Below are 14,297 nucleotides of genomic sequence, written 5' to 3'. Positions count from 1 at the left end.
CAGCTCCCTCACACTTGATACTTGGATAATTTCCCATTTTTGACCGACATAAACAAGTGTTTGGTCGAATTTTGCCAAATACCCTTCTCGCTCAGGCGGCGCACAGGCCGGGATGGAGGAAGGGATCACGGTTCCAGGTGCCAGATCGCAGAGGCCTCGCGCGGAGTACCTTCCCGGCTCTGTGACGTCGGCCCTAGGCCCCGCCACCTTCGGCGGAGCCAATCGAAGCGCTGGGGGGGTGGGGGGGGGAACCTCCAGAAACTCGCGTGCGCGGGGGCGCGCGCGGGCGACCAGGAGGCCAGGCGCGATGGACCCGGCCTTTCCCGGTGTCCAGGGTCAGGCCCAGCCGCCGCCACCCGAAGCGTGGCCGCTGGTTGGCTCCGAGGAGGAGCTCTATGACTGTCCGGATTACTACTACCTGCGCGACTTCCCGGCCTGCGGGGCCGGGCGCAGCAAGGGCCGGACGCGGCGCGAGCGGGAACTGCGCACCAACTGGCGGGTGCCCGGCGGCCACGAGCGCAGGATCGCGCAGAAGCTCCTCAACGGTCAGCGCAAGCGTCGCCAGCGCCAGCTGCAGCCCCGGCCGCGCACCCGTCTCGCCTGAGCGCTGGTGCGTGCGGGCAGCCACGGGCCGGGGCCCAGGGCAACCGCGCGAGCGCCCTGGTAACGCTCCGGTCCGCCCCCTGCGACTCGAACGCGGCACAGTCGCCACCTCCTGAGGCTGCCCTGCGTAGCGAGTTATTAGCTGGGCCCCCTCAACTCCCAGCCTATCTCCCGGCGGCAGTTAAAATTCTACCTTTTGGAATTTTTTAGTTGGGTAGAAGGGGCTGGGAAACGCAGAAAACATCTTTCTAAAAATACAAGTAAGGGATTTACTTCCAGTTTTTATGCACGGACTAAACAGAATAACTGATTTATGTTTTTGTCTGGTTTTCAACAGGATACCCATACCCGAAGGACCTGATAAAAGTATTTTCTCTGACTCCAGCTGTAACTGTGGTCCTAAGGGGAACAGTCCATGTTGCTCAACAGAACTTCTTTTCGACATCGCTTAAGTTCAGTATCTTTTCCTTACTGATTGTTAATTAAGTAACATCCAAGTGGGTATGCCTGTTTAGGGTTTTTAATTAAAAGAGCAACAAGAATGGCATTTTAACTCTTCTGGTGTTTTGTTTTTTTTAAGTTGCTGTGGTAACTTGTTTCAAGTCCACAAATATTTGAGTTCTTATCTGCAAAGAAGAGGTCACAAAGATGAATGTGGGCAGAACAAAGATAGGAATTTGTCAAGATTTCAACCCAAGTGTCATATACTACTGTGCAGGCTTAATATTTATTTGCCAGAATAGGAATATTTTAAATTGTAATGCTGTATGCTAGGTTCTCTGCGCTGCTGACCCCACAGCAATCCTTTAAAGCGAATGCTATCTCCATTTTACGGACGGGATTCTGAGGCACAGAACTCAAGTAACTTTCCAGAGGTCATACAGCTAATTAGAAAACGTGGCATAACCGATACTCAAAAACATTCACTCTTCCCAGCATCACAGTTTTCCTCAACTGTAGACATCCTTCTGTGGTTCAGAACCACCCACAAACTCCATGTCCAAGAACTAGGGTTATAGTTTAAAAATTATGCAGAGTATGGCAGGGTCCCTTTTCTTTCTCTTCACTCTGCATTCAGTCAGGTCTCTGTGCCCAGCGGTGAGTCCTTTGTTGGGGGAGAAGGGTGGTGTTCTGGAAGGAGCAACTTGAATTTTAATCCTAGCTGTGGGTGTTCATCAATCTGGCATTCAGCAAACTTCTGAGTGGTAGCTACTTTCAAGTTCCACCACGCTTCAGGTTTTGCATTTGTAAAATGGGAATAATGTTGGGTTACTTCGCCAAACAGGATTATAGATAAAATATATAAAATGTCTGACACCCTTAAGGGCTTGGCACATAACTGGTGCTCAATAAATGGTAATTATTTTTAAGTTTACAGAACATGATCCCTCTTCTTCCTCTCTAGTCACGAAGTCTTTTTTTTTTTTTTTTTGGCCGCACCATGCAGCATGCAAGATCTTAGTACCCCAACCAGGGATGGAACCCTTGCCCCCTGCATTGGGAGTGCAGAGTCTTAACCACTGGACTGCCAGGGAAGTCTTGAATTCTTTCACTCACTTTATTAATTCTTTTAAAATGTCTCCAACATTCAGGCAGTGTGGTATGGTAGGAGTCTTCGCTTTGGAGTCAAACACCTGTATGGACTTGGGCAAGTTGCTTAAACTCTAAGCATAGGGATGATACAGTACCTATTTCGAGAGTTCTTGTGAGGCATAAATGAAATAACGCACGTAAAGCTCTCAGTGCCTGGTATACAACAGGCACTCAAATAATTAGTAATAATGTTCCCATCACCACTGTCTTAGCCTTCAGGATTTTTTTCCTTACCCCTAGTCTCCCTCTGCTATATCTCAGACATGTCCAGATTAATCTTCAGAAGACCATTTTAATAATATAAAGACCCTCAGTGCTGCTCTAACTTTGCAGGCCAAAAAGCTTAGATGCCTTATATTATGCTGCAAATCGTCTATTGGATTTTTTTTCTTTTTTTTGGCTGCGTCGCGTCTTAGCTGTGGTACATGGGATCTTCATTGCGGCACACGGGATCTTTCGTTGCAGCGTGCAGGCTTCTCTCTAGTTGTGGTGTGTGGGTTTTCTCTCTCTAGTTGTGCCACGCGGGCTTAGTTGCCCCGCAGCATGTGGGATCTTAGTTCCCTGACCAGGGATGGAACTCGCGTCCCCTGCATTGGAAGACACTGGACCACCAGGCAAGTCCCCATCTATTGGATTTTCTTAAGTTTGTTTCTCACAACTTCCAAAAACACACTGGTTCGTGACACACGTCTTCTGTCCTCTAAATTCACCATATTCAATTCTGCTTCTTCCTTTGAATCTGTGCTGTGCTACTCAGTGCGCCCTTTACAATTTTAATTTTTCTAAAACTAATTTCACCTAAGTGAAAGTGGCACCAAGTGCCACTTTCTCCCTGAAGCCTTCATCCACACTGAATGTCCATTCCTTTAAAATCCTTTAGAACTTCATATAAACACCACGTAACCATTTGTTTTATAGTATTCTGTACTTTTAGATCAACAGTTTAATTCATTCATTCATTCTTTTTTGTATGATATGTGCAAGGCACTATATTCATATAACTATGTCTTAGCTATCCAAAGAAAAAACTACATTTACAGTGTATGGACCTTAATGTCTTAAACATCTCAGTTCCTACACAATTCCTGCTGTAAAGTACAGCATACCCAGACAGACATCAGCTATGTTAAAGCAACACTGTAAGATGTTCTAACTAGATTTTGCTCATTTTAGATACTAGAGCTTTTAAAATTTAAATATGGTCACTGTAGAAGTTATGTGTATTAGTTACCTATTGCTGTGTAACAAATTACTATCTCAGTTTCTGTGGGTCAAGAATTTGGGAGTGGCTTAGCTGAATGATTCTAACTCAGGGTCTTTCAGGAGGCTGGAGAGGAATTAGGCTCCACCTTTTGAAGGGAGTGTCAAGGAATTTGAGGACATATTTTAAACCACCAATGTAGGTTTAATTATTGTGTGTTCACTGTAGACAAATTGGAAAATACAGACAAGCCAAAAAAAAAAAAAAAAAAAAAGGAAGAAAGAAATCACTATCCAATGGATAACATCACTACTGGGATGTATATAATTACAGCCTTTAAAATATAAAAGAACTTTCTCAAAATACAAACATACTATGTATACTACTTTGTAACCTGCTCTTTCACTTGGTATTTTGTGAAGATACTTCTCACTTCAGATATTCTTTCACAACATTTTGAATGGCTGCATAGCATTTCATTGTATGTATGTATTATAACTTATTCAACTAATTGTATATTGCAGGACACTTAGGTTATTTCACATTTTCCCTATTTTACACATTTTGTTAAATCAACATCCTTATGGCTAATTTCTTTCACATTCATGACTTTCTCAAATTCTTAGACATGGAACTTCTGGAACAGAGTTTGCACAGTTTTAAAACTTCTGATATTTACCACCTAATTTCAGTAGAATTTTTACTGCAATCATCAAAAGTCCATTCAGCCAAATATCTGTATCAGATATCTGTAACAATGCCTGCAAGAGTTCGTTGTTCAAATTTTGATCACTGTAATTGCATTTGTTGAGAATGACTGAGGTCACTGCGGAATAAGTTGTTATATAAATTTTACTAAAGTGTGAACTTAAGCACACCTAACCCGCCAAACTGCAAATGATAGGTAGCAGAATTCTATTTATTTTCAATTCCCACTTTTTTGCTATTCATTTTAACTTTTTACATGTTCTTGTCTTTTGAATAGAGGTAATACATTAACTGTTTCAAAATCCAAGAGATAGAAAATGTTACCAGTAAAAGTCTCACCCCTGTGCCACTGCCTGAAGGCAACCAGTGTTATCAGCTAAAGATATTTTATGCATGTACACTATGGGCTTTTCTCTCCATTTCACAAATAGCACCCTATACTCAATTCTGCCCCTGGCTTTTTTTCTCTTGACAGTTTATCTTGGAAATCATTTCATATCAATACACAGAAAAACGTCTTTCTTTTTTATAGCTGCATATTGTGTGAATGTGCGATAATTTTTTTTTAACCTGTATTCTGCTAACAGGAATTTAGATTGTTTAATCTTTTACTATCACAAAATAACCTTGCACAAACATCTAATTTTCTCTCTTCAATTTAGGAATTAATGACTTAGCTAAGTATGATTAAAATTGTCTCTGTTCTGGTCTGCATGCCTGTCTGTCCAAAGCTCTGCTCACTCTAAGCTCTTCTGGTGCCAGAATGTCCTTTATAAATAAGGTTTCTTTCTCCCATCTCTTTTTATGAATTATCCAAAGGCGAATACAAAGGCTTATCATTTGTAAACCTTTCATTTCTTTAAAAAGTTCTGTGAAAATAAAACTTTGTTTTTCACAAAAGTTTTTTGCGTTATTTACCCCTCAGTTCCACAAACATTCTGCTGTTGCTGGAAAGGCTGTGTTAAACTCTGCTACCTCTGGTGGAAGGGGGAAATTTCTGATTGGCATCCAAGCAGAAATGGAGGTTCTACGTCTGCTTTCTCTCCTCCATAAATCCCACCCCACCCCCAAGGACTTTCCCATGAAGCCCCCCATGAAATGCCACTAGTTAACTTGTCCCCTACTGCAGAGGCGCTAAAATGTACTGTTAAAAGCATTTCAGGGCTTCCCTGGTGGCACAGTGGTTGAGAATCCGCCTGCCAATGCAGGGGACACGGGTTCGAGCCCTGGTCTGGGAAGATCCCACATGCTGCGGAGCAACTAGGCCCATGAGCCACAACTACTGAGCCTGCGCGTCTGGAGCCTGTGCTCCGCAACAAGAGAGGCCACGATAGTGAGAGGCCCGCGCACCGCGATGAAGAGCGGCCCCCGCTTGCCGCAACTAGAGAAAGCCCTCACGGAAACGAAGACCCAACACAACCAAAAATAAATAAATTAATTAATTAAAAAAAAAAAAAAGCATTTCACACCAAGTATCACTGAAGCACGGATCCTTGGGGCCTTTGCAATTGCCATTCCCTCTGCCAGGAATGCTCGTACCCTTGATAAACACAAGGCTTGCTTCCGCACTTCCTCAAGGACTCCATTCAAATACTTCCTCTTCAAAGACTCATGCCCTCTCCAACCCCTAACTCCCTACCACCCTTACCCTGCTTTCGCTTCATATCACCACCATCTAATTTATGTAGGTGTTTGTCTCTTGCCTCCCTGAATTTAAACTCCTTGGAGGTAGTCTTATTTCCTGCTCTATCTCCAGAACCTAGCTAGCACTTGGAGATCATTCAGAACATCTCACTTAATTATCAGTGAACGAATACCCTACCAATTACGGGCACAAATTCTATAATATATGAAAGGGGTTTGAAAATGTATGAAATACATAAATGTAAGGCATTATTACTGTCTGAATTTAACTTTTGTTGACTGGATCCACGGACAAAATACAAGTAGAACCAACTCAGCTCTGGCGATCCCTAAAGTTTTCCGTCTTATTATGTGCCCACATTGTGCCTCAAAAAATATTTACCCAAATGAGTAACTTAATGGTGAGAAAGGTTAAGTAACTGGCCCAAGGTCCAGCGACAATCACGCCAGAGCTCTGACTCTCTCAAGATTGGAGCTGACCTACCATGTTAATAAGGCAAACGTTTGAAGGTAGTAGCGACGGTCCTTGTGCCCTAGGAAGCAAACAGCTCGCGGTTGTGACTCGCGCTAGGCTCGGAGGACAAGGTCTGCACAACAACACGGCCACTTCCGGTTTTCTAAACAGTCCTGGCGCCGAGCTCCTGACGTCAACCGTGCACTACAAGGCGCCGCCGTGACGTCCTGCTCTTCCTGTGACCTTCAGACCCGCGGAGACGTCGGCGAAAGGAAAGCCTCTGCCTGTGCTCTGATTGGCCGCGCGCTGAGTCCAGCCCCGCTTTCCGACTTCCGCTGTCGCTCGTCGCAGAAGCAGCTAGGGTCTCTTCCGAGTCTCGCGCTTGAAGATCCGGCTTCGCCACGCATTTAAGATGCCTCGTGGAAGCCGAAGCCGCACTTCCCGCGTAGCGCCTCCGGCCAGGTGAGGCCACCGCGAGGTTTGGGGCCCTGCCGGCGCCGTGACGCAGAGGGAGGTTGCGCTGGGCCTCGGGGCGGCGGGGCGGCGGGGCGGCGGGGCGGCGGGGGACGGGGGCGTCCGAAGGCTGGGGCGGCGTGGGCCCGCCTCCGGTCGCCGCAAGCTGGTTGTAGGGCTTTGGCTAGTTTTCCTGTTAGTGGCAAACTTGCTAATTTGGAATGTCCATGAATTATTACTTAAAATACTTAGAGTCCATTTTAAGTTAAAACAGGCCACTTCTAGAAAGAAATGGATATTCCTAAGTGTAATTTGGCTGAAACGTCAAAAATAGCAAGAAGAGCTTCCCTGGTGGCGCAGTGGTTAAGAATCCGCCTGCCAGTGCAGGGGACGCGGGTTCGAGCCCTGGTCCGGGAGGATCCCACGTGCCGCGGAGCTACTGGGCCTGTGCGCCACAACTTCTGAAGCCCGCATGCCACAACCACTGAAGCCCTTGTGCCTAGAGCCCATGCTCCACAAGAGAAGCCATCGCAATTAGAAGCCCGCGCACCACAATGCAGAGTAGCCCCCCCTCGCGGCAACTAGAGAAAGCCCACGCGCAGCAACGGAGACCCAATGTAGCCAAAAATAAGTAAATTAAATAAATAAATTTTTTTAAAAATAGCAAGGAAAAAAAAGTGTAAGGTAGTATAACCAGGATAAATGATCGTATTTCAATTCAGTAAATAATCTTTGAGCACCTTCCAGGAGCAGTGAGCATTCTAAGGGCTCAGCCCAGTAGGGGACACAGTCACTAAGACCTCACGTGTACATGACATTTTTTAGTTAATAAAATACTTGTAAAATGTACTGCCAATTGCACCTCCTGATAGCCTCAGAGGTAGATGTTTTCCTGTTTTACAGGAATAAGGAAACTGGAGACTCAGAATAAGTGACTTGTCCAGGGTCATGCCACCAATAAGTAGAGAAGCCAGGTCTCAGACCTGAGTTTTCCAGTGACAAATTCAGGACATTTAGCAGAGTACCACGTTGCTTCTCTAGACTAAGGTGAATTGTGTTCAAACTGCATGCTAGGAGCGTAGGGAAGGAGTTCACTTAATGTAAAGACGCTGCTATCCAAAGGAGGGGAAACCACATTTTTGTAAAGTTAGACCAGATACCACCTGATAGGAAGTGAAGTCATAAACTTTTGACCTAACATCATTTGAGGGAAGAGCGCCCAAGGAAACAATCTAAAAATGCAGAGTTTGTATAATCTGTGTGAAAGATTTTTGGAGCAACATTGGACATTTTAGTGAAATTTTGAAGACATCCAAATGTTCTACAGATGGGAAATAGTTGAAATCAGTTTAGGTATAACAGTTAAGGCAAGTCACTTCCACTTACTGGGCTTCAGTTTTCTAATCTGTAAAATGAAGGAATTGGACTAGTTTATTTCCCCATATGACTATCTTTCCGTGTTCATTCAATTGTTCCCAGCTCAGTGAGACCTCCCTTGACTGTCCTAAAATTGCAGCATCCCACAACATGCTGCCCTCTCTCTCAATATTTTTTTCTTAACATTTATTTGATCCCTCAATAGGATGTCAGCTCCACGAAGGTAGAGGCTTTTGTCTCATTAACAGTTATATTGATTTTTATGACGTATTGGAATAACTGTTCTCTAAAGATACTATAGACTTTGTGAATACATGGAAATGGTTAGACAAAAGCAGGGAAAAAAAGGTTATACTTGGTGATTACAACTGTAAAAGGTTAAAGAGATAATGATGTAAATAGTTCAGGGAATTGTGTTCTGTAAGGTTTTCTTGTATGTATGTAGTATTTGCGTTTAATAATTTAAAATGAAATCCTGAGGTTATTTTAATATACAAGGGGTTTTCGTTTGTTTATTTAAGTTGACAATTTCCTGGGACTTCCCTGATGGTCCAGTGGTTAAGACTCCGCGCTCCCAATGCAGGGGGCCTGGGTTCGGTCCCTGGTCAGGGAATTAGATCCCTCATGCCGCAACTAAAGATTCCACATGCCGCAAAGAAGATCCCGCGTGCTGCAACTAAGACCCACACAGCCAAATAAATAAATATTATTTTTTTAAAAAAGAATATAGCATCGACTTAATATCCCATTGGATTTATTTAAAAAAAAAAAAAAAGTTAACAATTTCCAAACTTGGTTGGGAGTGGGAACTTCATACTTTCTGTTCCTTTCTTTCACAGCCGGGCACCTCAGATGAGAACTGCGCCCAGGCCAGCGCCCGCAGCTCAGCCACCAGCAGTGGCTCCACCATCTGCTGTTGGCTCCCCTGCTGCTGCTCCCCGGCAGCCAGGTCTGATGGCCCAGATGGCAACCACTGCAGCCGGCATGGCTGTGGGTTCTGCCGTTGGCCACACTCTGGGTCATGCCATCACTGGTGGCTTCGGTGGAGGAAGTAATGCTGAGCCCTCAAGGCCTGACATCACTTACCAGGTAAGATTTGGGGCAGCATTCTCTTCGGTGGTGTATTTTAAGAGAAAACCTAGTTAGTTGTAAGTGCCTTATGTATTGGGACTGTCTCCACATGTGGAGAATGGTTTATCCATACTTGGCAGCAGTTGCGTTAGTACCTTACTTAGGCCAGCGTCAGAGAGTCCTGGACAAATGGTGTTTCTTCTCAAGGAGTAGAATTGTGGCAGTTCAACCTGATGCACTGTCAAACAGCCACGTTCCCCTTATTTTAAGTATTTTGGGGAATTCCCTGGTGGTCCAGTGGCTAAGACTTGCCGCTTTCACTGTCATGGGCCCGGGGTTCAATCCCTGGTTGGGGAACTAAGACCCCAGAAGCCGTGTGGCCTGGCATAAATAAATGAATGAGTGAATGAATGAATGTGTATATATATATATATATATATATATATATATACACACATATATATGTTTTGTTTTGTTTGTCCTGGTCACGCTTAACTAATTCAGTCTCAATCTTCGTTAAGTGTTCAGAAATCTTTTTAATGGCTCTGTGCTCTCTCATCTCTTACCTGATATTTGCCACTGCCCTTCTTTCTGAGATATGTGAATTTTCTCCTCTAAGGAGCGTGGGTGTGTACTCTATTGTATTTCTGATGTACTTAAAACTCTCATCCATCTATTTTTCTACAGTAGGCCCATTTTTTCCTCCATGAAACATCACTGAAGCACTGGTCTTTAGGTGCCCAGATAACCACTTTATTTGTATCTTTGTTCATGAATCTTTCTGATTACAACTGGGATTTTTGTTAAAGCTCATTTCCTTCTGCCTTTAATTTTTTTCACTGTCCATGTTATTAGATAGAAACTTTAATTTGCATCTGGTTCTAGTTCTGTTCCCCCAGTTAACCTCACAGAGTGGCTATTGCTCTTTGTTCAGGTATAAGTCTGATTTCCTTTTTTTTTTTTAATTTTTTATTTATTTATTTATTTATTGGTTGCATTGGGTCTTCGTTGCTGCATGTGGGCTTTCTCTAGTTGCGGCAAGTGGGGGCTACTCTTCCTTGTGCGCAGGCTTTGGGCGGGGGCTACTCTGCTTTTCATTACAGTGGCTTCTCGTTGCAGAGCACGGGCTTTCTAGTTGTGGCGAGCGGGGGCTACTCTTCATTGCGGTGCGCGGGCTTCTCATTGTGGTGGCTTCTCTTGTTGCAGAGCATGGGCTCTAGGCGCACGGGTTTCAGTAGTTGTGGCTCGCGGGCTCTAGAGTGCAGGCTCAGTAGTTGTGGCGCACGGGCTTAGTTCTTCCGCGGCATGTGGGATCTTCCCAGACCAGGGCTCGAACCCGTGTCCCCTGCATTGGCATGCAGATTCTTAACCACTGCGCCACCAGGGAAGTCCCTGATTTCCTTCTTAACAGTCCTGAATGTTATGCCTTTGCAGGAGCCTCAGGGAACCCAGCTGGCACAGCAGCAGCAGAATGGCCCGTGCTCTTTTGAGGTGAAACAGTTTTTGGAGTGTGCCCAGAACCAGGGTGACCTTAAGCTTTGTGAAGGTTTCAGTGAGGTGCTGAAACAGTGCAGATTGGCGAACGGTAGGTGATACATCAATCCATGGTTGAACTTGCATCTGCTTAATTCACTGAATGGTACCCCTGGACCTTATAAAACTTAGGGAGTCTGTGTTTGATAAATTAAACTGACAAATTAGAGGAGATATTGTTTAAATTACTCTAAAAATAATCTAACTCTTCTAACAAGGAGCTGGTCCAGAGTTTTCTAGTCATTATCTTAGGCTTTTACCTGCTTAAGGAAGAATCAGATTCAGTTACGTTGTGACTCTGATTCTTCCTTAGGCAGGTATAGATTAGTGTGCCAAGATCTTATTGTGGTTATTGCATAGCCTTAGTGCTGATTTCACCAAAGTCCAGGAATGAGCACAAGATCTGATAGAGCATTTTCATTCTGCGCACCTCATTTGAGAGGGGCAAGTTTATTAAATCCCTCAGTGGGACTTTGAGATTTAGGTTCTCTGGAATGTTGGCAGTCAACTTGTTTTTGTGTGATTTCCTCCTGTCAACCTAAGAATTCACCATCTATTAAAAATGATTATTTTCATTTTCCCGCCTGCATTTTTATTTATTTATTTATGTATTTTATAGTTGTGCAGATTTTATTTAGAAACTTAGAAAGGGTTTTTGTGGATAAATCTATAGTTGATTCTCATGGAGTCACAGAGTATATTTAATATATACAGAGTCATTTTTCAGGCCTCTTATACTGAACTGGTCTAGGCCAGAGGTTGACCACCTGTGGTCCATTTACCAAAGCCATCCTGACACCTGTTTCTGTAAATAATTTTATTGAAACACAGCCATCTCCTATTCATTTAGGTATTGTGTATGACTGCTTTCCATGGCAAAGGAAGAGTTGAGCGGTTGTGACAGAGACTATATGGCCCACAAAGCCAAAAGTATTTACCTGATTCTTTACAGAAAAACGTTTTAAAACCCTGGTCTGGGCCAGTGGTTCTCAAAGTTCCCCACCTTCATTTATGTAGGAAATAGGGGAGAAGTTAATCCTTATAGGTGGTCGAACTGTGGAATTAAGAGATTGCATGGCCAAGTTTATCAGAAGTCTTTGATGAAGCTACGTCTAATACCAGAGCAATTATGCTTCTGCTTCAAAGTGTAGAGTTGAGGTTTTATTGGTTGCAGGATGCCTTAAACAGCTTATGAAAGAAACTAATAACCTTGGGCTTCATCCCTGCTTTCATAATTTGGAGGACTTCTGTTCTGTTGAGAATACGTAGCTAGTGCTCTTCTAACAAACCTTTTCTGTTTGCAGGGTTAGCTTAATCAAGAAGTTCCAGTTGAAGGCATGGAAAATCATCTCTCATGACCACGTTGATTTAGCATTAAAAATATAATTGATAGTGAGGATATAAAGTGTGAAGCCACCAGTTAAACTGCTCCTCAATCATTAATAGCTTTTGTGCTTCAGGATTGCAGTGGAAGAGGGTATTCTCACCATATGGAAGCTCACTGAGATGATACTGAGTTTGGGGCTAGGCGGATGTTTGTGTGGCCTCTTAAACATGCTTTTGTTTGTGAATTAATTAGAATAAAGTGATTTTATTTCCAAATGTGTCTCAAGTATAAGGTTATAAATCACACATGGTATACACATGCTGAACAGAATGCATTTTGCAGAAGAACACAGTTGTCTCTACATGTCTTTAAGTGTATCTAGTCTGTAGTCTCCGGATGTTAAAGTAGTGGCCACCTGGAGGATCTGGCAGAGCTTCCTGAGGAGCTTTGGTAGAGGAATAGTTATGTGAGGAGTAGCTCCCTAGCAAACGTGCTACTCATTAAAAAGATTCCAGGTGGTACAGGCCTTTGGAGCCAATGTTCAGTAAACTGAGCAGTAACAAAACTAAAATACTAACTGTTCTAATCAGGTGAATGATAAAGGAAATGTGGGAGCAGACCCGTTACACGTGTGGGCTCCCTGTGGCCAGGTCAGCACTACATGGCATTGTTAACCTAGGTTATCCAATTGGTTGGAGATGAAAATTCATTCTCAATACAGGCAGTTTCCCTGCAGATGTTTTTATTCTACTTAAGGCATTGTAGCTTCCTCTTCCTGAAAGACTCAAGTTGCCCTCTCCAAGCTGTCTTAAGTCCATGTTGGACTCAATTTGGGGTGCATCTTTTTTTTTTTTTTAAATGAACCCAGCTCCATCCCTCACAAAGAGCTCAAAATTTCATTTACTTCTGGGAGTTGACCTCCAGTCTCCATTATGCTCTGCAGTTTTCCTACTTTCAAATATACCTTTCAGAGTTTCCATTATCTGATTTTTTTTTCCTATTAACTGCCAGGTGAGTGAAGTGCTGTTGAGTAAGTGAATTATTCAGTTGTTACCTCCTTGTCCTCAGCGGTGTTCTTAGAGTGCCCCATTCTGTACCTAATCACTCACTTCCTGAAAGAGGCCAAGACTACCTTGCCCAAGGACCAAAATGACCACAGACAATTCACTACTGGCCAGTCCCTCAGCATATTCCCTCCTGGGTTCATCAGTGGGCTCGTTTGCCCATTTTCCTAAAGGCTCAGGACCTCTGAGTTCATAGTTTTAATGCCCCTCACGTCCAAGGTGTGATGCTGTATGGTGGGTACCCAAATGTGGTTGAATCACTGAATCAAAGGAAAATGAACCACTGACAACAAAATGCAAGAGTCTTGGCTGACCTGGCCTGCCCCTGGTGGGAGCCATGGCTACATAGAGAAGGTCACAGGGAATAATCCACCAGGTGTATTGGCCTTTTGCCCTAAAGTCAGAAGGGATTTTTATTATGTATTGAAAGTGTAAGCCAGCAGGCGTCTTGCAGCTTAGAATCGGGGAAAAAGGCTTATTGACAGTAAGTAAAAGGAGAATTCAGTGTTTTCATCTTTGGAACCAGATGTTGCATCTCGATAAGCTGGAGGCCGTTAAGGATAGGGACAAAGTCATTTACAACTCTTCCTGTATAGCAGTTCAGCAAAGTATATCCCCAGAGTGGAAGAGATGGCGAGCGTGATACAATGGAAAGAGCACGTGGGCCTACATCTGAGGTTCACCTAGGCCCTCCTACTCACCTCATCGAGCAAGTCACATTCTCTCTAAAATTGGCTTAATACCAGAATTTTGGGGGCCCAATGAGAGTGCATATGAAGTGCATTGTAAAATGCTCATTAAATGGGTTTTTGTGGGCTCAGCACCTGTATGAAGCAGTATATTACCCCTTTCTTCGTTTGGTATAGTAGAAGAACTAGGGGTTTGAAGAACAGGTAGCTTTAGAATGAGGGTGAGCATTTAAAAAGTGTCTACTTGTGTGCCAGCATGTTTCGTACATTATTTCCAACTCTGTCAGCCTCTTAAGCTAGACTCGCACCGATGAGGACCCTCACCCAAAGAGCCTAAAGCCACACACGGTTAGAGCCCATGTGCTTTTCCTGGCACATGGAACTCCTCTCATTCATTAGAAACTGCAGGCTGAAGTTAAGGATGAAATGGAGGCAGATCAGAGATGGAGTCCTGAAGGGAATGTTCCCTAGCCTTTGAGGTCTGCATTGGGTCAGGCAGCCACACAAACCGTAGCTGAGCGAGTCCCTGTAGCAGCCAGGGCTGCAGGGTGGGCACGCCAGTGTGCTGGGGTGTCTCCAG

At 43.9% G+C, this 14,297-nt stretch overlaps 2 protein-coding genes across 2 annotated transcripts; both read left to right on the top strand.

Moving 5' to 3' along the window:
- Positions 1-297: 297 nt before the first annotated feature.
- On the top strand, positions 298-1,143 carry NUPR2 (nuclear protein 2, transcriptional regulator). The gene is made up of 2 exons (XM_068524520.1): positions 298-610; positions 941-1,143. Exon 1 carries the CDS (start codon positions 308-310, stop codon positions 602-604), a length of 297 nt encoding a protein of 98 aa, XP_068380621.1. The 5' UTR covers positions 298-307; the 3' UTR covers positions 605-610; positions 941-1,143.
- Positions 1,144-6,436: 5,293 nt separating this feature from the next.
- CHCHD2 (coiled-coil-helix-coiled-coil-helix domain containing 2) lies at positions 6,437-12,239 on the top strand. The gene is made up of 4 exons (XM_068524522.1): positions 6,437-6,665; positions 8,873-9,122; positions 10,539-10,689; positions 11,942-12,239. The coding sequence occupies exons 1-4, from the start codon at positions 6,616-6,618 to the stop codon at positions 11,950-11,952; spliced, it is 462 nt and encodes a 153-aa protein (XP_068380623.1). The 5' UTR covers positions 6,437-6,615; the 3' UTR covers positions 11,953-12,239.
- Positions 12,240-14,297: the final 2,058 nt, after the last annotated feature.

The sequence above is a fragment of the Eschrichtius robustus genome, chromosome 16 (genome assembly GCF_028021215.1).
Source record: "Eschrichtius robustus isolate mEscRob2 chromosome 16, mEscRob2.pri, whole genome shotgun sequence".
Lineage (NCBI taxonomy): Eukaryota > Metazoa > Chordata > Mammalia > Artiodactyla > Eschrichtiidae > Eschrichtius > Eschrichtius robustus.
The sequence above is the reverse complement of the archived record's forward strand: the minus strand, read 5'-3'. Positions and strand labels throughout refer to the sequence as shown.